At 50.6% G+C, this 24,777-nt stretch overlaps 7 protein-coding genes across 7 annotated transcripts; 3 read left to right on the top strand and 4 right to left on the bottom strand.

Annotated features, from left to right (window-relative positions):
* Positions 1 to 137: 137 nt before the first annotated feature.
* T069G_06891 (ubiquitin-like autophagy protein apg12 domain-containing protein) lies at positions 138 to 660 on the top strand (the record flags this gene model as incomplete). Its single annotated transcript, XM_056174101.1, has 2 exons — positions 138 to 536; positions 598 to 660. 2 exons carry the CDS (start codon positions 138 to 140, stop codon positions 658 to 660), a joined length of 462 nt encoding a protein of 153 aa, XP_056027680.1.
* A 228-nt stretch (positions 661 to 888) lies between these two features.
* T069G_06890 (ketopantoate hydroxymethyltransferase domain-containing protein) lies at positions 889 to 1,840 on the bottom strand (the record flags this gene model as incomplete). Its single annotated transcript, XM_056174100.1, has 2 exons — positions 889 to 1,500; positions 1,574 to 1,840. The coding sequence occupies 2 exons, from the start codon at positions 1,838 to 1,840 to the stop codon at positions 889 to 891; spliced, it is 879 nt and encodes a 292-aa protein (XP_056027679.1).
* Positions 1,841 to 4,244: 2,404 nt separating this feature from the next.
* T069G_06889 (ubiquitin-conjugating enzyme domain-containing protein) lies at positions 4,245 to 5,414 on the top strand (the record flags this gene model as incomplete). The annotated part of the gene is made up of 7 exons (XM_056174099.1): positions 4,245 to 4,277; positions 4,363 to 4,370; positions 4,509 to 4,553; positions 4,718 to 4,755; positions 4,826 to 4,940; positions 5,014 to 5,195; positions 5,278 to 5,414. The coding sequence occupies 7 exons, from the start codon at positions 4,245 to 4,247 to the stop codon at positions 5,412 to 5,414; spliced, it is 558 nt and encodes a 185-aa protein (XP_056027678.1).
* Positions 5,415 to 6,057: 643 nt separating this feature from the next.
* On the bottom strand, positions 6,058 to 7,134 carry T069G_06888 (uncharacterized protein; the record flags this gene model as incomplete). The annotated part of the gene is made up of 1 exon (XM_056174098.1): positions 6,058 to 7,134. The coding sequence occupies one exon, from the start codon at positions 7,132 to 7,134 to the stop codon at positions 6,058 to 6,060; it is 1,077 nt and encodes a 358-aa protein (XP_056027677.1).
* Positions 7,135 to 7,608: 474 nt separating this feature from the next.
* T069G_06887 (glycosyl hydrolase family 92 domain-containing protein) lies at positions 7,609 to 10,099 on the bottom strand (the record flags this gene model as incomplete). The annotated part of the gene is made up of 4 exons (XM_056174097.1): positions 7,609 to 8,188; positions 8,256 to 8,936; positions 9,009 to 9,431; positions 9,471 to 10,099. The coding sequence occupies 4 exons, from the start codon at positions 10,097 to 10,099 to the stop codon at positions 7,609 to 7,611; spliced, it is 2,313 nt and encodes a 770-aa protein (XP_056027676.1).
* An 808-nt stretch (positions 10,100 to 10,907) lies between these two features.
* T069G_06886 (sir2 family domain-containing protein) lies at positions 10,908 to 12,092 on the bottom strand (the record flags this gene model as incomplete). Its single annotated transcript, XM_056174096.1, has 3 exons — positions 10,908 to 11,150; positions 11,231 to 11,574; positions 11,678 to 12,092. The coding sequence occupies 3 exons, from the start codon at positions 12,090 to 12,092 to the stop codon at positions 10,908 to 10,910; spliced, it is 1,002 nt and encodes a 333-aa protein (XP_056027675.1).
* A 10,260-nt stretch (positions 12,093 to 22,352) lies between these two features.
* On the top strand, positions 22,353 to 23,700 carry T069G_06885 (glycosyl hydrolases family 16 domain-containing protein; the record flags this gene model as incomplete). Its single annotated transcript, XM_056174095.1, has 3 exons — positions 22,353 to 22,449; positions 22,538 to 22,803; positions 22,870 to 23,700. 3 exons carry the CDS (start codon positions 22,353 to 22,355, stop codon positions 23,698 to 23,700), a joined length of 1,194 nt encoding a protein of 397 aa, XP_056027674.1.
* Between the last annotated feature and the right edge of the window lie 1,077 nt (positions 23,701 to 24,777).

Here is a 24,777-nt window from a genome sequence, read left to right as displayed (position 1 = left end):
ACTCATGAAACTTTTCACTTCCTGACGCCGTCATCTCAGTTCTCTTCTTCAACTGCCTAGCGATCTTTCTCTTCTTGATTTTGTTATATAATTCACATTAATCCCAGCACCAGTTACATTGCAAGATCAACGCAGCCATGGATCCCGACTTGATTCCCCCCTCTCCATCCGACTCGCCCATGCCGGACACAGACTCGGACATGAACAACAGAGCCAGCGGCACGGCCTCACCCGAGATCCCGCTGACTCTCAGCGCATCAGTGATGCTAGCAGACCTTCCACGAGACGCGACGGCAGCGCTGGCCAGCGCAGGAGGGTTCCCGCCGCAGCTCAAGATCGTGGTTAAGTTCAAGGCCGTGGGGTCGGCGCCGGCGCTGCAGCAGGACGTGTGCAAGATCTCGGCGAGCCGCAAGTTTGAGGAGGTGGTGCGGTATCTGCGGCGGAAGCTGCGGTGCCGCGAGACGGACAGCGTGTTTCTGTATGTGAATAGCGCGTTTGCGCCTTCGCTGGACGAGGTGGTGGGCAATTTACACCAGGTGAGCTCTTTTTTTACGAGGGAGATGGTTTTCACGGGCTGATGGGATGAATAATTTGCAGTGCTTCAAGAATGCTCATGATCAGCTTGTTGTGGCCTATTCTATCACTCCGGCATTTGGATGAAACTGCTCAAGCAAACGCGGCGGTATTCTTCTCTATCATCCATCCAGTTCTCCAACTCCTCCTCGGGAAAATATCATTACAACGCCACCCTTTCTTGCTCATGCTTAAAGAATGAAATACACAATCTCTATAGACAGGCCGGGACATTATATCATGCAGGATGGAAATCCAGTAAAGCAAACAACGCCGCCGCTCCATGTTCTCATACCCATTTTCTCTTTTCTATTTTTACAAGTCTTTCGCGGCTTTGGCAAACGCCTCAAACTCTTCGGCAGGCATTGGATAGGTGTGCTCTGGAGCAGGGAACTGCTTGCTCTTGACCTCGTCACGATAGGCTACAACAGCCTTGGCTGACTCGCTCCAGATGTCGCCAAACTTTTTGACAAACTTGGGCATGAATCTTCCGGGAGGGAAGTTGCCGGTCAAGTCGATCTGGACAAGCACTTGGCCTGAGCAGCCACTGCCAGCACCGATGCCGATGGTGGGAATGGACAGCTTTTGAGTAATCAAGGTCGCAACCTCGGCGGGGACGGCCTCCAGAACGACGGCGAAAGCGCCAGCTTCCTGTACGGCGAGGGCGTCCTCCAAGACTCTCATGGCGCCGGCAGAGGTCTTGCCCTGGACGCGGAACCCTCCAAGAGCGTTCTGGCGCTGAGGAGTGAGGCCGATGTGGGCAAGAACTGGGATGCCGGCGGTGGTGATTTTGCGGATGGTTGGGGCAAACTCCTTGCCGCCCTCGAGCTTGACGCTCTGCGCTTTGCCGTGCTTGACGAAGCGGATGGCTGTGGCTAGGGCTTGCTCGGGAGAGATTTCATATGAGCCCATGGGAAGGTCTCCAACCTGCAATGAACTGTTAGCCGCCGTCACATCTTGTTTCGTGTGCTGTCTGGACATGTTATAAGAGACTACTTACAGTAAAGGCGCTCTTGGCGGCTCGTGCTACTGATCGACAATGGAGCAGCATGTCTTCCACCTCTACTTCGTTTGTGTCTTCCATGCCCAGCGCCACCATGGCCAAGCTATCGCCTACCAGGATGATGTCCATGCCGTTTTGGTCGGCAACGTAGGCGCTGGGGAAGTCATGAGCAGTGATCATGGCAATGGGCTCTCCCTTTTGATAGAGCGACTTGATGGTGCTCATGGTGACCTTTTTGCGAGCAGGTCCGGACTGAGAGCCCATGGGAGAGTGAGAGCTGTATCTCTTTTGATGGCATGGCGATGCATGTGAGACGGTGATGGTGGGAGCATGAGACACGATGGAGTGTGTTGATGAAGAGAAGGAAGATGATGAAGGTGTAGTGAGGGCAGCAGCGGTATATCTGAGGCTGTTATTGAGTCGCGTGCTGCTGCTGCGTGTGAGTGCTGCACACGATCTCGCCGAGGCTCCGATCGGGAACATTTTTTCCCAACTCGGAAATTATTTGGTGTTATGATGCAGTATGTTTCTTGCAGGTACTCTGCAGTGCAAATTTATATGTAAGTGGTACTAGTGGGGTACCTTGATATGAGATGTGGGAACAGGGGAGGCAGGGCAGGTTGGAGGATGGAGGGGGAAATGCGGGAGAAGAAAAAAAGTAAATAGTCTATTGAGAAGAGGAGAAATGATTGTAGTAATTCATGTAAATGAAACGAAGCAAAAGAAAACCCAGAGGTGGCGGACGAGGCGCTTTTTTTAATAGTTGAAGAAAAAGGCATGCTGGTTTTTACGATGTAGAATTGAGTATCTTGGGAGGCACAAGGCCAGGCCCCGGGGGCACTTGTCAGCATTGGATGGCCTTGGTACGAGTACGGCAGGAGTAAGAGTACGAGGTACTGTGCTTGGCCGGTTTGGTTTGGTATTACTACATGCTGCGCAACCACCTGCATCGGCAATTCCAGAGTTGTACTTAATTTTATGTTGTTGTTATTTTCTTAGTCGGGTTATTTGATATTACATGAGATGAGCAGATAATTATTACTTTGCTTGTTGTGTTTTCTTCTTCTTCTCTTTGTGTTACGAGGGATCAGGTACCTTAAATTGCCCTAGGTACTGTACTTGAGTCAAATTACAGCGCTGTTTGCGGGCATGGCAGCACTGTGTGAGGAGCCGTTACGGCTCAATGGAACCGAGGCACGAGGCACGGACCCGATGCGGATTCGCCGTTGCCGCGGGCTGCAGCCTTATGAGAAAGTCGGGTGTCATTTCAATAAGAAAAAGAGAGTATGAATATGTAATAAGAAACACAGATGCGAATGTAAAGCAGAAATCATGATGACGATGAATATGATGATGACTGTGAGATGAGAAAAATACAGCCTTGCGGTGGGTTTCTTTACTTCGGATACGTTGGATGATAGAGTAAACATGATTCAGCTTGCATCGATGATTAATGGGTTTCCTGTGGCTTACATGAATGTGGCGGTGATTTCTATTGTATGTGCCGTAGGTACTCCGTAGTGTTTGCTTAAATAAGGCTGTGGCTGGAACTGACGTCGTGGTTCATTATGACGGCGAATGAATCTGCGCATCAGCTGGGAGTGGCTTGTATTACGAGTCTTTGTCTATGATGATTCTAATTGCGTGGCTATTGACTACGATTTTCATTGTCAAGTTGTAGCTGAAAGAGTTGTGATATATGTATACGGGCTGGTATTATGTAGGTTGTGTTGACCTAATTGTACGAATACGATTGATGGTGTTATTGGGTTAGTATGCACCTTGATAAGTCGATCTGTGTGTGTACCATGATAGCACCCAGGACTCGATATTATTGAACCTGCATTCCAACTCGGCCGCACGCCTTACTCAAAAAGATGAACCCTTGATCCTTGCCCCTTCGGCTGACAACTCGCCTCCAATACTCCATACAAATACAAAAATGGCCAAAGCGGTGCTCAGTAGGAAATAGCGCAAAAGTATGAAGCCCCCCCAAATGCTGAGCCCGGGACATGCCGTCACATCAATCGAGCGCATGCAATCGCCATCCAACGGTGCTGTAACGCCGGCGTCTTTCCGCTAAATCTTCGGCGCCCTCAGCGCTGCCCGCCCGCTACAAGGCCAAAATTGTTAGCTGTTAGCCAGCGCCAGCGCCCTCCTCGTGACTCTTCCAGCGGGGGAGGGGAGGGGCTGTTTTGGGTCTTGGTGGAGGAGTGACATGACCAGACAATTCCAACGGCCACTTCGTCCGGTCCGGCTGCTCAACTCAGACCTGCTTTTGTTCCGCTGCATTGCATCGCATCACCAGAAACTCGGCCCAACCATCGACTGACTGACTCACTGCTGCTTCTTCGCTACCAAATCACTCGCATTTCTCCCGTTTTCTTTCGCTTCTTTATTCTTCCTCCCTCTCTCTTTCTTCCTGTTCTGCATCCGTCTTCGCCTCCGTTGTTCCGAGTCCGTGACAGCTCCGAACCGAACAAAACTTGCACGATCCCCCTGCTGCAAGCTTTATAGCCCACGAGAGACGCTACTGCAAGTGACGACGCACTCTGGCGACGCCGGGAGCCACACACCTCGAGAGGCTCAGACATACTCAGCATCTCATCTCCACATCTATCCTTTAATCGCCCTTCCGGGTCAAAGAGTCCCTGGATAGTTGCCCATCATGAGCAGCCCACGCCGTCGAATTGAGACTGATGTAAGTCACGACTCGACAACATTTTACCAGTCTGGAGGGAAGAGACCCGGGGCTAATCAATTGTCTTTTGTTTTGGGACGTTTAGGTCATGAAGTAAGTTGCTTCTTTCTGCATTGCCGTGGAAATGGAACAAAGAAATAAGATTAGGTTTGGCTAACAATCTTGCAGGATGTACGAACCGCCACTCCCAACAACGCCCGCCTTGGCCCGACTAACATGACCGTGATGTAGGTTGATGAGCGACTATGAAGTGACACTAGTGAACGATAACAGTAAGCAACACCCTGATATATACCATCTATGCAAAACCAAAGGATACTGACTGACTGACTCGTTACAGTGTAAGCATCATCACCAACTACGCTCTTACTCCCCTCCGCCCTCGCACCGATCGATCCATAATATCAGCGTTGAATCATTAACAATTCGTCTCACTGCAGGCAGGAGTTCTTTGTCAGATTCAAGGGCCCAGCAGAGAGTAAGTCGACAAACAGAGAGGGGAACGGATGCGGCAAGTTTGTGTCACGGCAGCTAACACGCCTTGGCAGCTCCGTTCGAGGGAGGTCTTTGGAAAGTACATGTCGAACTTCCCGATACGTATCCGTATAAGTCACCTAGTATTGGCTTCGTGAACCGAATTTTCCACCCAAACATTGATGAGCTGTGAGTCTGCATGGGAAGCGAGGCGGCCGATTGTGGTGAATGGTTGTGCTAAGAGTGGCGAATCGGAAAATAGGTCTGGCTCTGTGTGTCTGGATGTCATCAACCAGACATGGTCACCCATGTTCGATATGATCAACATTTTCGAGGTCTTCCTGCCGCAGCTTCTTCGATACCCCAACCCGACGGACCCTCTCAACGGCGAAGCAGCTGCTCTGCTTATTAGGGAGCCCAAGAGCTACGACGCAAAAGTCAAAGGTGCGCAACATCTTGCCGAGTCGGGCGGAAGCTGGAATATGGGGGGATAAGAGGATAAAAGGCTGACGTGGTGGCGCAACAGAATACGTACAGAAATACGCCAACAAGGATGTCGTGGACGAGGCTGGTGCCGAGAGTGAGGATGAGGACGACATGTCCTCCGTGGCGAGTTTCGACGACGACGACGAGGAGCCGGCTGGCCAGATGGACGACGTATAGGGATCATGTTCTTTCTTTTTCTTTTGGTCATGGCAGTCACCATCTGCCGAAGCGCTCGATTTGAAACAAAACTACTGCAATCCAAGTCACAAACAGCGGCGTCACAATGGGGTTAATTAGTCGACAGGCCAGCCACACAGCAACGGGAGTTTTCATTTCTCACTTTTCATTTTTCAGCTCTCGACATAAACCAAGATGGAGGAATCGCACCAGCTGCCCCTTTTCTACCTTTTTACTTTTGTCTTTGTCGGTATCTCTCTTCTCTGCCTCTGAGATGTGAGAGGAGAGACGACTACGTTTGGGTCACATGTGCTCTGGAGTTTGGTACCTAGTTATTTGAATGGACGATAGCGTGGAGGAGGAAGCTCAGGTAATGAGTGGGATTGGGTTACAGTATGTTGAATAGGATGTCCGTTAGAATGCGGAATGCGAGTAGTTTTCAATGCATCTTGATTAAGTCAAAGAAATGGCGCGTAATGCGCCAGTTTTATTCAATTACATCAAGCAAAGGGGTATCATATCTGGACTAAATATTATCATAATGTAATTCCATCTCTTTCTCGCTTGGGAATCGTTTCCCTTTTATAAACGCCAAATTTTGCGCCATTGAAACCATATAAAACAAGGAGAAGGAAAAACGCCGTCAGTCAGAATCATACTGCACCAGTCCTCCGCCGACCGGCATCACGGCTTTAGTTTCGGGCCTGTCATCCGATTCGCCGTCAACTCGCTTCCTCTTCTTAACGATGCCGAAAGACGGTCTGCTGCTTGCTGCCTTGTCGTTGTTGTTGGCCTGAATGAGAAAGGGATCCTGTGCTGCCCGCGTGTTGGAAATGACGCCTGCGACAAACGTCTCTTTCCTCCTCGATGCTTCTTTCTCAGCTTTCAGTCTGGTGTCTTTCATAGCCAAAGATGACGATGGCTTCTGTTGTGCTTTGGCTCGTGAACTCGTCTTCGTCGCCGATGCAAATAAAGGCTTAGAGAGCGCCTTGTCCTCCTCTTCTTCACCATCCGGCCTGGATCCAAAGTCCACCAACGCGGCTCTCTTGGCATCCTCCTCCTTCTCCGGCAACAATTCCATCCCGAGCCCCATCCTCTCCTTCAAATCCTCCGTCGCAGCGGCCGCCTTCTCCCTCTCCTTGCGACCCACGCGAAATGCCTTTCTCAGCCTCTGATTCTGCGCATACGGATCATCCCAGTGCCGCCTCGACAAGTCCTCCAAGTCATCAAGCCTTTCCGCCGCAATCTCAAGCTGCTTCCTGTCCGCAATCGTCTTTTCCAAACTCGCAAAGGCATTCTTGCGCAGCTCCTCCCTCTCTTGATCCGTCAAAATAGCTCCCCCAGCATCATCATCGGTCCCAGTATCCCGCTTCGTAGCCCCCTCAACAACAATATACGCCGTATTCTTCGGATCGGTCCGCATCTCAATCCACCCCCCACACTCAACATGCCTGAACCGAAAACTCCATATCGGCGTCGAAAAGTAATTTCCCACGCGCTTCTTCTCGGCGTTGAAGCGCACGCCCTGGCCGATGATGGTGGGCTTGGGGCAGTGCGCGCACCATATGGGGAAGGGCATCTCGAAGCGCACGGTGAGGATGCCGTGGGAGGCGAGCTTGGAGGCGCGGTTGCCGAGGGGATGTTTCTTGTTGAGCTTGTTGCCGGAGGTGGTGCCCTCGAGGTCCGGGGGGACGTAGCGTCCCATGTTGAAGCCCTGCATCGTGGGCGGGTTGTGGTGAGGAGATGGCGATTACGCGGTTGTTTATGTTGTTTGTTCTTTGTTTCGAGAGGTTGAGGTTGGGGATGAGGATGAAGAGAAGAAGAGTTGGATTGTAGATGGTGTTGTGGAGTGCGAATTGATAGCGATACGTCACTCTAGGTAGAAAAGGACCCTGGAAATGGGAGTGGGGCACGCCACTCCGCCTAAAAGCCCGTGTAAGTGCCTGGGCAGTTGGCTTATATGTGACTCTTTTTCTACATATTTCCAAGAAATATATATTCTCTGTAAAGTATGTTGGCGAGAGAACAATAGAAGGGGAGGTTTAGTATTTAATATAGAATACCTGAAAACTCTGAGAACGCTGTAGACAACTTACACAATATGCTACGCTGTCCCACAAGATTGCCTCACGCTGTCTCTCATGCCATCATTGCACATAATTCATAACATACTGGTAATTTCTATCTTCAAAATCTAATTACCCAGTGTCCAACTAGGCGGTCTATCTTTCAATGCCGTCCCCCAGCTCGACTCCTTTGCTCCAAGCACCAGCTCCAGCGTCCACCCTTCCGTGAAAAACTCATGTCCAATCCACGACTTCGTCCACGGCTTACCATTCACCTTGGCGCTCTGCACATAAATGTTCTTATATGAGGCATCAAACCCGATATTCCTCACAGTCGCCGTCTTGCCCGTCACGGGGTGTTTGATGCTAATCTCCTCAACAAACGGCGGCGAGATTAGATACACGTTTTGTCCCGCGACGGGGAATAGACCCATGACGGAGAAGACGAGGAACGCGCCCATGGCACCGGAGTCGTCGTTGCCGGGGAGGCCACCGGGGGACGAGTTGAAGTCCGAGGGGACGTACTGGTGGATTCGCTCAGTCGAGAGGGCGGGCCGGCCCGTGTAGTGGTAGAGGAAGACGGTGAAGAAGACGGGCTCGTTGGAAATGTCAGCCAGGCCCGAGGTGTGGAAGAAGTCGAGGCGCGAAATCATGGCGTCGTCGCCACCGAGGAGGGAAATGAGGGAAGAGACGGAGTGAGGCACGTAGCTTGGTAAAGGGTTAGCTTGGGAACTCTTATCATTGGGCATAGTCTCTTCTTCTTAAGGTGACTTACAAGAGATATTGCCAGATGCTAGCTTCAAACGTCTCGCTCGGATTCGTCGTCAACGAACAAAAGTCCGCAAGCGCAGAGCACGCAATCGGGTCCTGAAAGCCCCAGGTTCCGTTCTGATACTTGGGCTGAAAGAAGCCCTTGAACCCAGTGTCGGTCCCGTTGATGAACGACGTCTGGTCAGCTTTCCACAGATTCTGCCAGTTCATGGCCCGCTTCTGGTACTTGCGCCGCAAATCACCCCTACCCAGCCCGCTGGCAAGCTCTGAAATACAATAGTCGTCGTAGGCATACTCAAGCGTGCGGGAAATACTTCGAGAGTTCGTTCCGAAACCGTACGGATCAAAGTCTAGATAGGGGATGTAGTCGAGATTCTTCCAGCTGTGGAGGCCGCCCCGGCCGTGATACGACCACTCCAGTGGCTCGTTTTCAGCGTCCGCCAGGACGGCGTCTAGGGCAAGTTCCCAGTCAATGGTTGTACTGAGATTCTTGACAAACGCATCCGCAATGACAACGTCGGCGTTGGAACCTCCTTGGGTCCAGCCCTTGCAGAGCGACATTCGGCAGTCGGGCATCCATCCTTCGTGCTTGTATATGTCTAGTAGAGCTTCCACCATCTGCGTCTGAGCGTGGGGATCAAGAATGGTCAACAGAGGGTGCTGGACACGAAAGCTATCCCAAATGCTATATATACGTATTCCACGATTAGCCCGCTGAATGAGAAAGGCCAATAAACCAGGAGGACAGCTCTCTTACCAGTAAAACGAATCAAAATAGGGCTTATCGCTACGCCAGAGCGGGTTCTCTCCCGTATAGTTCTGCGGTGAAATCATGTTGCGGTAGACGCCGCTCCAGAAGCTGGTCAAAAGGTCGTCCGTTGCACCGCCGCTCTTGATAGAAATGGGACTCAGCTTCTCAGTCCAAGCCTTCTGCGCATTGTCAACAAGCCGGCCGAAATCCGTCACCGGTCTTGGGATCTCGCTTTCCGCGTTTCGGCATGCCTGCGCGCTGTTGATGTAGCTGATGCCCATCCGAACCGTCACGACGCCATCTCTCGGTGCGTTCAAGCGTACGAAGCCGCCGCCTTCTAGGAAGAACAAGTTGAAGCCTCGCGTAAGAAAGACCTGTTTCGGTTCGGTGCCCGCGCGGTTGTTGACCCATACGCCCGTCTCGTGTATACTTGACCCATAGAAATCGACGCAAAAGTGCATCACGTACGACCCGGCGCCGAAGCTGGGGAGAAATGTGCCGTTGCCCGTCATGCGGCCCGACTTTTCATCGACCTGAATCGAGGCATTCTGCCGGCTCTGCCACAGATCCGTCAAATCTAAGAGAACCAGCGGGTGTTTCGTGCCCTTGGGGAACGTGAAGCGATACAGAGCCGCGTGTTGCGAAACTGTCATGTTGGCCCCGATACCAGATTCTAGCTGGAGTCCAAAGTGCCCTGGCTGGGCCACCAGCGAGTTATTGACATAAGGAAGCTTCCGGTCTCCAATTCGAAACTTGCAGTTGTTGAGCTCGTCGTCGGGACAGACCTGTGGGAACAGCGGAAAGTTGCCCAAGCTGGGATTCCCACCGGTGCCGGAATCATGGACTGACGAAAACCCTACAACGTTTGGTCCCTCAATTCCGAATCCCCCTGTATTCTGTCCATCTACATCGGCTGACGCCTTTGCGAGGCCGTAGGGGAGCGTTGCTCCAGCAAAGACGTTGCCACCGTTGGCGGTTCCGATCAGCGGGTTGATGTAGGAGAAGCCGTTGCTCGACTTCTGGGTTGCAGGCGATGCCGCAATCCTAGGCGCAGAGCCAAGCAGGGCGAGAGCGAGGAGCTCGACACTCGCACGCATCTTGACTAGAAGAAGCCAATTGGATAAATATGACAAGGCGGTGACCGGAAGAGGGAGAGAGAGAGACAGTTCAGAGACACCCGTTGCTATTTGTACGACTCATCCCGGCAGAGACGCGGGGAGACATGGCCGAGACCCAATTGCCAATGCACTTTCCCAGAGACACAACACAAAAAGACCCTGCAATACAAGCGTAGCGACGTCACCGATCTGCATGAAGAATGCATGTACCTTGCTGGTAAAAGGCACATCTCCAACTCTCTCAATGCATTCTGCCGACGGTTGGACTCCGAGACTCTTATCATTGCTAGAGTCTCCACTCGATGCGGACAAATGTGATGATGATTAGGCCATGGAGTTTTCCGTGACCCCCGCCTTGAGCGACTGGGAATTCAGTTGCCTATTGTGGAAAAACGTTGTGTTGGAGAGGAGAGGGGAGGAGAACGGGGACCGGGGTTGTTGGTTGTATGGGCTCATGGCATGACCAAAAGCAAGCCTTTTCAAAAATAACCATAACCATAACCATTGCAAAGGGTAATCCAAACTATTGCGTCGTCATCATTCATGTATACTATTGTTGGATCCAGAAGAATCTAGAGCACTGCGGCTCCTCATGTACCAATCCATAACAGACCAAATTTCATGATTCTAAAACCCCGAATCTTATTATAACCACCTCAAAATGAATCATCGTGTTTTCGTCAAGTGAGAGAGAAAGAGAAGGAGATATCCAAAACAGAGGCGCCCACACATATAGAGAGCAGATGATGCGCTGGGTAATACGTTCCTCTCCTCTCAGCCAGCCAAATTAGGGCATTCCAAATTCGCCATCTTCATTCGGCTTGCCGATAACAGGCTCTAGTAGAATAGGCAGACATTCGGCTGCATCTCTGCCAAACGCAAAGTCGCCCGGCTTTATCTTGTACATTTCCGCCTCGTCTTCCGCTTCGGGGTTGATGGTGACGATACGCGCGCCACGCTTTCTCGCCTTGTCGATATAACTAGCAGCCGGATAAACCTGTGCAGAAGTTCCAATGACGAACATGAGGTCCTTTTGCAAACAAGAGAACAATGATTAGCCACTAGCACGAGATGAAATAGAGTAATGTGTGTGGTGAGTATAGCACATACTATTGGCTCAGCACGCATCCATGCCGATATATCCATCATCATATTCGCATCCAAGTCCTCACCAAACCAAACAACTCCGGGTCTTTGAATTCCTTTCTTGCATTGAGGACACTTGGGAATTTCATCCTCTCCGATATGCTTAACTCTATGATACGGGTCCAGCAGTGGGAGCGGCTCGCCATTGGGCATATCCACAGAGGCGGGAGCGAGCGCCGCACAAAAAGGATCGTCAAAGTTTCCTTTTTGTATCCAGTCGCAGCTCTCGTTTGAGCACTTGATGTCATAGAGGGAGCCGTGCAGAGACTTGAGTTGTGAAGAAGGATGTTCTGCTCGCTGCGAGAGGTCTAAGTGGTTGAGCAACCTTGATTAGCCAATAAGAACAACGGAAATATACCCGCCATCAAACCTCCAATACACGAAATTCTGAAGCTGGTTTCAACTACTTACTGTCGACATTCTGCGTCAAGCACAGAAAGTCCATGTTCCGCCTGGCCAACGCGGCCAAGGCTCTATGCCCCATGTTCGGCTCTGCCTTGAGGGCAAGGTGTCTTCGATATGAATAAAACAACCATACTATCCCAGCGTCCATCTTGAAGGCTCGTACCGTCGCCAGCTGTGTGGCATCGTAGTTTCGCCAAAATCCTCCAGCGCCACGGAAAGTAGGAAGACCTGAGGACGCCGAGAGGCCCGCTCCACAAAGAGCGAGGATACGGCGGCTAGACTTTAACACTTGGTGAAAGGCCTCGATATCGTTGTGAGGCGCCATCGGGTGGTTCGCTGTGCTCGTTTCTGCGCTTGCGCTTGCGTCTGCCGGTGTGGAATCCATTGAGTTTGTGACTAGCGGAGGCCCTTCTTCTCCCATGCTTTGAACAGAAAATCGAAATGCTGAGCCAGGCCTCTGATGGTAAGACACAGTCGCCGAAAAGAATTAACGAGCGATGGAGGAATGGATCAGGAAAAAGGGCGACAGAGAGAGACGACACAGGGCGCGATTGAGGGGACACAAAGGAGGGGAAACGCGGCCAGACGCAGGAGCACAGCAGAAACAAGCTGCTGCAGTGTAAGGCAACAGGCCAGAAATAGCTATTGGTCGCGTCGAGCTCGGTCCGCGCACCAGCAGCTAAGCAGCGCTGAAGATTAAAAAAGGAACGAAAAGAAAACGCTGCGAGGCTGGATTGAGGCTTGACGGACGCCAAACCAGGGTCGTGAAAACGAGGGTCGTTGGGCAGACAAGACAGAGGTAAACGGAAAGAGTAATTGGAAAAGACGCGGCGTAGGAGAGAATAGAAAGGCGCGAGTCCAGCTTTATCTAACCTGCAGTACCAGCGACCTGATCAAAACAGTCTCGTTTGTAGGTCGAAGCCTGTTCCTGCGACCTGTTGCCGTGAGAAGATGTACGTCATGCTGTTAATCAGCTGTGAACTGGGATGTATGTCGCATCATTTTTGGAGACGTCGAGGTGGTTGGTGATTGGCCAGAGGAGGCTCCGTAGCTGCGACTCGACTAACAGCACAGCACAGACAATCTCCCGGCAAAGATTGGACGATCAGCGTTGGAACAATACACGGCATTTGATAGTCTACATGAGCTGCAATTATCAGATCTGTGCTGTTGAACCGGCACTCGCACGCTTGTCTGTATCCTCCTAAGATACGAGTACTTTGGCATGAATCGACTAACCACGGATATGGGTCCGGCTCTAGCCAGCCATATTCTATATTTAGCAGCGATGGCGAGGTTCCTTATACCCGGGACCTACGGCGAACTTTAAAAGGAAGTGGCTTTTGACATCACCAGATCCTAGAGGAATATACCTGTAGCAGTAAAAAGGAAGAGGGTAAGTTGTGCAAAATTATTCATTAGGGTATGTAGTTCCCTCGTGATTCACCGGTAACCAGCATTGGCCAGTATCTTCATTACTATTCTCTTCATTAAGCCTCCCGACATGGCGGTACTGGGTAGTTATTGTACACAAATGTGCCGGAAAAATTATTCACTTACGTTGATGGCGGTGGCCGTTGATGGCGGTGGCTGGCCCCAAGAAGTTGTAGTACTAGGAAATTGGAAGAACTTCGTACATATGATACACAAAGCAGGGAAAGACCATAAGATTCCAGATGCGCTGAGCAGACTTCAGACAATAGACGCAACTCATGACAAAGACGCCCAGGGGGAGCTGGAGAATCTACCAGACATCAGACCGGAACAATGGCTGGAAGACCCAAGAGCATATGCGAGAGAGACAACCGAAACACCGCCAGCGGATAACCTATTTCCAGACGGGCAATTACAGCCGGCGCCAAAACCAACTGCCCACTTGATAAGTATGTCACCGACATTCAGGTAGTCAGCTATCCAGCATCTCATGTCTCCGATTTAAAGCTACATAGATAGGTAGTGATAATTCCAAAATATATATAATAAAGATATATCACCGTAATAACAGATACTAGAACAATACAGCAATAACATAGATGATAGAACAAAGTATCGACAATAGCAGATACTATAATAAAATATTAATAATAACAGAAAGTAGCGGTAGTAGCAGATCTTTCAATAGCTAGGTACAGGAACATAGCCACTACCTAGATACTTACTGGACAAGTGAGTAGTAAATAAAAGGCTTCCCTTTCGAAAATATTGAAAAGAATACGAATTATTTGGACTTAAGGCTGTCCAAAGGCAGTCTCAGAGAGATTGAAAGAGTTTCGAAGGCTATTGCAGCAACATTTCCAACTGCTGGAGAATTTGAACCATGGCGAGAAACTTTAATGCCAACCGGGAACAATCAGCATGAAATGGGGCAAGATATAAAGGCAATGAAGCAAGAAATGCAGCTACACAGCTTGAGCATCCGCAGCATATCATCCGACATTAATCAAATTAAAGAAAATGGTATACAAATCCGGGGAACTACTGGCTTCACATCCTGTTCCTACATGTGAACCCCTCGCAGTTTCTGGGGTGCTGGTTGGAATTCCTCCAGAAAATATTTTGTCCCCGCCCAAAGGGCAATGCTTCCTCACGTAACCCCATTTGCGATACATATGGAGGGGCGCACGAATAACCTCTGGTTCGGAGGTGGGAGCAGGGGCAAGGGCCTGGTCTGCAGCCAGGCGGATAGACAGAGGCTCTATAGTCACATGTGAGTTATTAACATGATGAGAAAGGGTTGTCGAACGACACACATCAGTCTGTGTTTGTATAAGGCATGTAATGAAGGGAAGAAAGAGAATGGGAAAGGGAATATCAAGGTTCAAGAGTAAGAAAATGAAAGAGTGAGAGGGAAAGAGGGCAAGAGATGAATAGAGGAAGAGAGGAAAGGGGTGAGAGCAACGTGAGACATCCACCTGTATGTGAGTTTGGTTACAGCAGGTCCCTCGAGCAGAATAATTGCGATGCTACTTTGGCTCGCTTGCGATTGCGGCTGTGGCTCGGGCTCGGGGGCCGGTTCCTCGGCCAACTGCAACGGCAGAGTCTGGGGAGGACGTTGCAGTCCCAATGGTTATGAGCCCGGGGCTCTGCTGACCAACATTTCTTGATCTCCTCAAGATCATCGTCATCGTTGTGTTTTTCTCTTCTTCTTCTCTGGTCTTCAAGCACACCTCGTCGTCGTCATTACGCTCGCTCTTCCTCTCCGGTTTCTCGCAGTTGTCGTCGTCGACTCCTCTGTCTCTCTCTCGTCAACCTACTGGTACCACATGACAATTTGTCGACATCGTTGTGTCACTATGGCGTCTGAAACAATTATCGATGCAATGCTTGAGCTCGTCTGGGCTTGTCTTTCTGTCCCTACATACAAGAACGACAACTTCGACCGGGTGTTCAATTCCATGGAAGCGTTCACCACTATCTTTGACGACGCTCCTACAACACAAACTGCTGTTAACAGACAACATCAGACTAACGCCCACACCAACTCCTGCGGTCTGGCCAAACGCCAACAAACCAGTGAGCCTATCTACAATCTTCAACAAGAAGTAACCTTTCCCAGCCTACTAGATATATGCTGTTATGTTCCGTTTTCTTCTTTCTGGAGGATGGTAACTTTCGCCTGGTTATATTCTTTGTTTCTCCTTTTCCAGTTGCGTGTTGTCCTTTCTTTGAATGTGATCTCACCGAAGGATCCAACATACCCGAATCTCCATAGTCTGGGTTGCTGATAATTAGAAACTTGTCCATTTTCACATCAGTCTTTTCGAGCTCCGCCCCAAACTCTCCATCCCTGGTGTCCTGAGTTCTGCAACTGTGCGTCGTATGGTTCGCGCAATCTCTGGGTTTTTTTTGCATACTCCTTCCATTCAGTAGGTAAGTAGTCTTCGCCTTAAAATAGCTTATTCAAGGAACTGATTAACTGCAACTGTGGCTTCAGAGCAGTATATAAAGATACCTGTAACTTACCCCCATTAGTTGCTGATACTATAATTTGGGCCACTCCAGCGATGGCTGTTTAAACGAGAAAAGCCCACAGAGAGGTCTCGTTGCTTTATAAAGATGTTTTAGAAGATAAATGCTGGTAGATGGAGTAGATGCTGATAGATCTAGTGAGTGAGAGTGTGTAGGTGTAAGAGAGAGTAAGAGGAATAAGGTGAGAGAAGAAGGGTAAATCGATGCGTTGTGTTGACTGCTGTTGCGAAATTGGCATTGTATAACGGTTTCACCTTGATCAGAGGCCCTGCTAATTTTTCCCCCTCAAAAATAAAGCATGGGACAGAATATATGCCGGCAGGAGCACGCGCGAGATTATTAATTGGTAACCTTTGGACTCATCTATCGGCCTTGCTTGCTGATGCATTACAAAAACACATCCATGAAAGAGCTGCTGGATGTTCATCATGTGGCTCGAGATGTACTGTACTGTACCAGTTGGCCGTTTCGTTTCCTGTCCAGCCTTGTCAAACCGACGCTTTCTCTCCAATGAACCACAATTAGCAAATCTGTGTTGTCGAAGTGGCACTCACAGCCTCGTCTCGCAGGGCTATTCCCTGAATTCAATATGGGTCCCGCTGCCGCCATCTTCTATATTTAGCAACGATGGAGATATCTCATAGCCACCCGCCAAACTTTAATAGTGTACTCCGTCTGGAGCTCGGAATAGACGGGTCGGCATTTTTTCCCTTTCTTTTACTTCTCTATTCTTCTATTTGGTGGGTCAGCTTGACGAACTCTACTCCGTATGCTCGTACTCATATCCACTACTCAACGACATGCGTGACTGATTTCATGACATCACTCTCGTACGTCTTAAAACACCGGCAGAGCATCGCCTGTTTGTTCCATATATCTATATTCCTATACAATAGGCATACATAATCGATAAGCGGACGAATGAGCATCAATGGTTCATAAAATTCTTGTTCTATACTTGTAATCCATGCATCGATAATCTCATCCTTTGACTGCAAGTGAGATTTTTATAAATACAGTGGCTTATGTAATGTCCGACGGAGCATACGGGCACATGTAACTATTCCGTCCCTATTTTGAGCAAATTGATTGCGCTGAGATGCGTCAATGGTATAAATAAGTAAATAGATAGATCACATACGAGTACATGAGGGCATCTATTTTGAGAAACTCACCAAGCACCATGGCATGCAGAGTCCTGCTGTTAGTGCATCACATCAACACCTAACGGAGAAATACATTTGACATGCCACTGCTAAATGAACGTGCAACTCAAGAATGTAAACATGAGAATTTATATCCTACTGTGTTTATTTGCTAGTTATATTATCCAAGAGTCTAACAATTAACTGTGCCGTAAAAGTCTATCTCAATCACATGCACTAAAGGTCATTGGATCTAAAATGTCAACAAGATAGAACTTGTTCCTATCCAGTTGCTGGCTGGTATGCGGTGTAGTATTGGCCTTTGATCGCAAGATTCAGGACAGCTACTATTAAAATGCACAAGCACCTAACCTGTATCGTTCATCGTTTACCTACTGGTACGCACAAGTACGTATAGGTAGTGCTAATGCAACTGATATAACTGTACTGCTACAAATGCACTTATACTCGAATGACTCTGCACACCAGGACGGCTTTTCCCGTCATCGACAGCTTAATCGTAAAGGTTAATCATCATTCATCTATTCAGTACACAGAGATCGTCAGGGTTGAGTAAAAACAACAAAAACAATAACAAAGAGTCTTTGTTATATTAAAGCGGAACAAGTCTGAGACACTGAACCGATCCCAGCCGAAACAACTTCCCAAGGGATGTGCGCACATATTGCCCAGCAACAGAAAATGGAGCACTCTAAACCGCTGTCCTCTGTACTTAGTTGCTTCTACTCTTTTTTCTGGTCAAACCGGCCGGTCTGAGGGAAAAGACTTCGGCCGCAAGGTGGGAGAATACGACCTCTGCATCCCATTGGGAGGCAACCGGCAACCCGCCATCACGAGCATCCCAATCCAAGTTTACGAGCACTTTTTACGAGACCCTACTGTACGAACAATGCACGTTCTGCTACCCCTCTTTTTGATACGGCGGTAGCAGGATGGTTAAGTTCTAGATGCTCCTTTGTCGCAGGCGCTACAGCTGTCTCATCCGCCCTGCAGGGAGCAAGAACTAGGAAACACCCGGCGCAAAGCACATCCAATATTCTTCCTCTTCCGTCTTTGTCTATGAGCGTATAGCAAGTGCGTGACCAAGAAGACGGGGGCTGCTGGCTTGACAACTGTTTCGTGTGAGGCGCAAATTCGTCTGAAACGGCACCGGATAGGTCCCTTGCGCTGTCGAGCCACTGTTTTAGAATGATCGTCGCGAAACCTTGGCACAAAAGACAACCGGGCTTTTTTCTTCCCCTTCTTTTCTTTTCTTTTTTGCTTCCCTTTTTCACCCCCTCATCCGCTGGACAAGAGCCGCTGTTCGACGCAGGATCTTGCCATATGCGGCCATGCCCGACCGTGCAAAGGGCGACCTGTCACCCAGTAGGTGCAAAGTAAGCCGTGGGTAAGAGTCAATGCCCGGGCCCTCAGCGGTGAGGCCGTATTAGAAATGAATACGAGAGCACAACCGAAACGCCGAGCAGCACCTGGGCAAAAAGTGATGTGGTGAAGGTTGCCAATGGGAACCCAAAGTCACGGCATTTATCTGCTGCTGGGAGTTTTGACGGGTTTGGAAACGATAAGGACGCCCTACGACGACAGTAGTGCCTCGTACATGCAGGTATGGTGTTAATGCTCGTACGGGTGCTTGTACAACTACATGGTCAGCAAAGAAAAAGGCTCACATGCCTTCCGGACATTTGGCTGCAGGGAGAGGAAGCTTAACAGCGAAGAGTCCCCTTTGCAGCCTAGCCGGGCCACGAACGTGATGCTACTTGCTTGCGCAAAGGTAAATATAGAAACATTGGAACTCATGATGCAGGCAAAAGGCCGAACTAGCGCAACGGGATTCCCCGTATCTCTCTCTCTAAAATTTTTCTTTCTCTTCTTCTTTTTTTGCCTCGATAATCTCGTGTCAATGCGACGATCGCTTCGGAGGCTAGATGAGTTGGCTTTTAGGTGCATGTGCTCGGAAGGTGGAAATTTTGAGACCGTCAGATGAGCAACACCGAGTAAGTGCAGAGTGGCACAGCTACGGCAGACTCCGAAGATGGATCCGGAGGCTAGAAACAAGCACGAAGCACTAACAAAAGAGCTTAAAAATGAGAGAGAGACAGAAGGAAAGTGGTAAAACAAAAGAAGACCAAAGAAGGATAGTATCGTCTCCCTTGGAACACTTCGTATGTCATGATCACTCACCTGGTGTCGACGTCAATGGGCCAAGAAACGCCGTGGACGAGAGAAGAGACTGCCAAGGAGTAATTTAAAACAACAGACAATAGACGCTCTGGCACGGCCGAATTCGGTAGTCGCCGCGCCGGGGTCACACAAAGCGCCGCATGGCATTGGATGGGGACTCGGAAAAGGGCTTGCAAGCACAGCACAGCCCCCCCGCGGCTACAAGCCCACTTGTTTTTTTTTTACTGTAGATTGAAGAAGAAAAAAGCAGAGAGATAATGCTCGTATGTATGTACATTAGGTACAGTACCTCACCTATCAACTCTTAATACGCAATATACGTGTGAATACGAAGCCGCCCCATCCCGCCGGGCTAGCACTGGACGGCGACGGTGCCGGAGTGCCGTGGCCAACAGAGCAGCTGAGGAAGTCGGCACAAGAGTTCAGTTCAATGCTTGGTAGCGACTTGGGTCACGGGGACTGAGTTGGCGACCTGGGCCCTGGACTTGTTCCCTTCATGTGCTGTCCGTTATTTTTGGTCCGTGATCTCGGAATCGATCATGGATGCTGATGTTGTCATGGGCGACAAGCACCTCCAGGTTCCCTGTGCGGGTACATGTACAAGTACGGCTGCCAAGCACCGACTCTCGTGTTTGCGGGCTCTCGTGAGGTACCGCCCTCCGTATTTGAGTAAAAAAAGAACAAGACGGAGAAAAAAAAAAAAGGGACAAAAGGGAAGAAGAAAAGGGTGTGGAGGGGCAGGGAGAAAGAGAGACGGAGAGGCTGGGCCTGTAAGCTGCTCTGCTGTGCTGTAAGGCTATTGGTCTAGTAATCGGAGCTGGCAACTTCGTAGCATCGGGCTGCAGAATCCACGGCATCCCGCTGTGTCTGAGATTGGACGAGGTTGGACGGGATTGGCGCTGTGGAGGAGGAGTTTCCGATTGAGTCATCTGTGCTTTTCAATCTTTTTGTGAGACCCAGACCGTGTTACAGGCACTTTACATCCAATATACAATCCATGACAGCAACGATCTCAGCCAAGGCGTTTTACTGTTACTACTAGTGACATGACGCTTTGGCAGCCCCGGCGGAGCAAAAAAAGTCTCCTGAGGGGCTTTTGAGGGGCTCGAGGGGGATCGGATCACAGATCAGATCAGAAAAGAAGGCGAGTCGAAGAATGGGCAGAAGGGAGGAGGCTGGGCTTAGCGTTGGTGACATGGCGAGACACATGCACGAAAACGACGGGACATGCATTAGAGGAGGAGAGATATGAGATGTAGATTTGGGTCACCATATCCGCAGATACAGAGTAGATTGGGTGTATTACGGCACACAGAGGGCTCGCAAAAGTCTGGAGAGGAAAGTGATTTGATTGATGGCATCTTGGGGGTGGATTTGACTAGGTAGCACCATGCCGAGGGCCGCTTGGCCGATTGAGGCTGGTTACCTGACTTTGGATGGGGCTTCCGACCAGCAGCTTACTCTGAGCCCCATGTAGCGGTACCTGTACTCGTACTTTTTTGCGGGTGATCGGTACGCACCTTTTTGGTGGTACGAGCGACGATGAGAGGAGGACGAGCAAGATGATGCACGGTGCTTATACTCCGTACTTGATATCAGCTCGGACGGTGTTTTGGAGATGGTGGCAACAAGCTCCAAACTCGAGACTCGAGCTCCTTTTTTTTTCTGCGGCTCTGGACGATCCATCGCGCATCCCATCTCGGGCACTGTGACACACAGCTGTCAACGGCCTGAGCAACGCCGTATCGTTGGCCGTGCTTTTTGTTCCGCTGCTGTACCCGAAGATGGACCCTGCAGCTCGATAGTCGTGTCCATCCAGGGGCCGGAGCCAATGACGTACCAGTACAAGCAGGGTCTCTAACTTGTACCGGTACGGCGTCAGGTTGAGGCGCTGTGCCTGGGCTGGGCATGTAGGTACAGTAAGAGTACATGTAACCTCCCTAAAGCAGCAGGTCCTGTAGCAGCGATCCCAACGGCGGTTTCGAAAGAGCGCACATCCTTCTTTGTGATTATCGTGATTGACAGCCAACGGACCGAAACGGAGCACAGGGCATCGTGTGAGCTGACGGTGCGATTATTTTTTACGTGCGATTTGTTTGCGATCGTGTTGCGCATCGGCGTCATGGACTGTCCGGTCAATGGGGTTCCTTGTGACGTATTGTACAGTATTGCAAAGTGCATGTACTGTCACAGGCCGCAAAAGAGTCTCCCATTCACTACCACTCGGAAGCTGATTAAAATACGAGTCTAATGTGTGGGTGCTGCTGCAACTGCACCGCTCGTTACGCGTACCAGAGCAACAGCATCACTCGTATGAGCGTCGGATGTACGAGTACTCGTACAAAACGGCTGATAACGGCAAGCCACCACGTTGGCTGCAGTTTTCTGGCAGGAAAATGGGCGGCTAGGCAGGAGACACGAGACCCGATTAGGCTACCGGAAAGTCGGAAATGGCATCAATCGAGCAATACGATGCGGAGTACCGGTACAAGGCCAGCCGCAGCTGTGATGACTGGGCGGGCGAGTAACTCCTCGTACCTCGTTCTTTTGCTGTCTAAACGCCAGTAGCCATACAGTTGAACGCCACCTGGGCACTGACTGGGGGTCCAGAACAGAACGGTGGGCGACTTTTTTTCTGGCGGGCTCTCCACCAGCCGGACCCATGGAGCCGAGGACAGTTCTTGGGGCTTTGGGGGCTCTCTCGCCTACTGTACGAGGACAACAGCGCTGGCAATGGGCTGGGCTGGGCTGGGCTCTTTCAGGCGTCGTATCGGACAGCACTCAGCCTGGTTGGCCACCGCAGCAGCGCGCCATGACGGACAGGGGGAGGCGAAGAACAGTCTGAACAGATGCAGGGGGCTAAGTCAAAGATAGGCGCCATGTACTGTACTCGTACGAAAAGCTGACATGGATCCCCTGCCTCCGCCAAGACAAGGGTCCACAGCAGGGGGCCTGGACCCCTGGAAGGTCTCGAGGTTCCTCCAAAGCCTCTCAGTCGGCGTCCCTTCCTCTACTGTAGGTGTGTCTTGGAAAAAGAATAATAAGACACTCACCACCAGCCTAGCCTTCCCTTCTCTTTTCCTCTCTTTTTCCTCTCGTCCCTTTTAATCGTCATCACACTTTCTCGTTAAAAGCCTCTCGAGCTTCCTCAACCTTTCCTCGAGTCCCTCCCGCGTCTTTTCTTTGCGCAGTCTCTCGCTACCAGCCTTTCGGATTGACCGACTATCGCTTGGTTTTTGCAGCCATAATCCTGCATAGGTTAATAATATCTTTCGACCGTCTTATACTTGCACATTTTCCACCCGTCAATCCGGTTATTTATTTATTTTCGACAAGCCGTCGCTATCGTATAATCATCTGCAACTATGCTTTCCAAGACCTTCACCACCGCTGCTCTGGCTCTTGCCGCCTCCACCCTGGTGTCTGCCCAGACCTCCACGGACTGCAACCCTCTCGAGAAGAGTAAGTGAATTTCGAACGGCGCATCTCATTTCTCCAACACGGATTATGAGATATGTCACTCGATAGTCAACTAACACAAACCTCACAGCTTGCCCTAACGACCCTGCCTTCGGAAAGAACGACGGCGACTGTGACTTCACCAAGGGCGCCTGCGGCAACTTCGAGAGCCTTCCCGGCACCACCCTCAAGTACAACGGCAACGGTGCTGTCTTCTCCATCAGCACCGAGAAGGAGGCCCCTACTATCCGCACTGGCAAGTACATCTTCTTCGGCCGCATCGATGTCGTTGTCCAGGCCGCCGCCGGTGCTGGTATCGTCACCTCTGCCGTTCTCCAGTCCGACGATCTTGACGAGGTATGTTGCTTTCCATTCTTTACTACCAATGTCGAAATGTGACAGTATGACTAACTGATGATGTAGATCGATTGGGAGTGGGTTGGCGGTGACAACGCCCAGGCTCAGACCAACTACTTCAGCAAGGGTAACACCGCTACTTACGACCGTGGTGCTTTCCACCCCGTCTCCAACCCTCTGGGATCTTTCCACACCTACTCTGTTGAGTGGACTTCTGCTGGTGTCAACTGGCTGATCGACAACAACGTCGTCCGCAGCCTCACTGCTGCCAACGCCGAGGGCGGTGCTGCCGGCCTTCCCCAGACCCCCATGCAGGTCAAGCTCGGAACCTGGGTCGCTGGTCGCAAGGATGCTCCCCAGGGCACCGTCGAGTGGGCTGGTGGTTACACCGATTTCTCCAAGGCCCCCTTCCTCGGCTACTACAAGAGCATCTCCATTGTCGACTACGCCGGTGCTGATGCCCCTACCTCCAAGAGCGTCAAGGAGTACATCTACGGCGACCACAGCGGCTCTTGGCAGAGCATCAAGGTCTCTCTCGGAGACGGCAGCGATGACAGCAGCGACTCTTCTTCCACCACCGCTGCCCCTACCTCCACCAAGGGTTCTTCCTCCTCCACCAAGGCTCCTGCTTCTTCCACCAAGGCCCCTGCTTCCACCACCGCCGCTGAGCAGCAGACCACCACCGCTGAGCAGACCACCCTGGCTTCTTCCACTGCCGCTCCCACCAAGAGCTCCGGCGGTGGCAGCGCCAGCAACGGCACCGTCTCCTCCACCGGCTCTGTCCAGCCCACCAAGCCTCCCACCGTCCCCGGCAGCGCTGGTGCCCGCACCGCCGCTACCCTCGGCAGCGTCTTCGCTGTTGGTGCTGGCCTTGCCCTTGCTCAGTTCCTCCTGTAAACGGAACCCTCAAGCCACACTCCCCTTTTGTTTTGCTTTTTAGGAATGTACTTATTGTTGCGGGCATGAAAAGCATGTAGATGGGGCAGATCGTTTGCGTGCGGAGAAGAGAGCGGACCAAGCTAATACTATACAAATTCGGGTTTTTACACAAGCCGCCGTTTTTCTTGTTCAATTGTACATCTGGCAACGGACACCAAAATCTGTGGCAAGTCGTATTCACTCGACCGAAATATTCCACCCAAATTTCCTTTTATTCCTATTCACTGCAAATTACTTCTGGACGAGAACGCCTATAATGATTTTTTTAATGGGGGAGGTCTGCTCTTCTTCCCGCCGAGCCGATTTCGGGTAATGACGTTTGCTTGGATTGATGAAGAGAACAGGATCGATGATTGTTTTTTTGCCGTTGGTGTTTTTGTTTTTTTGGTTTGATATCCTCTTTTGATGTTTTGTTATTGCCTGTTTTGGATCATGTATTTCCCGGCGCATGCCCGATTGGGACGCTGCCTACTTGTAGAAGGACGTTACAAAAATGAGAGAAACCTTGATTACATCTTACCCTTGCTCTTCTCCATGTGTGATTCTGTTACCAACAGCAAAGTGTTACTAACAGCCAAGAGTCGGGTATCATATTTCTCTTCGCTTGGCTTCTTCTCCATCCCCCATACTCGTGTCAAATTGCCATCTGCTGTGAATACGGGGTACTGCTACTCCGTCCCGGGCCATTAATTACACCCAGACGCAGCTAGTGGCTGCTAGTTGTGCCTCCCCGCGCATAGGCGCAGTTGGTTAGGCCCGAAGCGGACGATGCGATGCAAGGGTCTGGGGGGCTTTCATTTCCTTTCGGTGCCTGCCAAGCTTGAGAGGCGTTTGCGGGCTTTTGGGGCGGCGGATTTGTGTTTGGGGCCTTGCATGGTACGGGGGGATGGGATGATGGTTCGTGACAACTGGAGAGCGAGGGCATGGAGGCATGGGCGTTGAAGGGGCCTGTGCGTGATGATCGAGTAATACGATACGAGAGGGCATGGGTGTGGATGAGGTGAGTTGAGTGAACTGGACTCGTGTTGGATGAGG

The sequence above is a fragment of the Trichoderma breve genome, chromosome 4 (assembly GCF_028502605.1).
Source record: "Trichoderma breve strain T069 chromosome 4, whole genome shotgun sequence".
NCBI lineage: Eukaryota > Fungi > Ascomycota > Sordariomycetes > Hypocreales > Hypocreaceae > Trichoderma > Trichoderma breve.
Note: the sequence above shows the minus strand (reverse complement) of the source record. Positions and strands in the feature narration are given on the sequence as shown.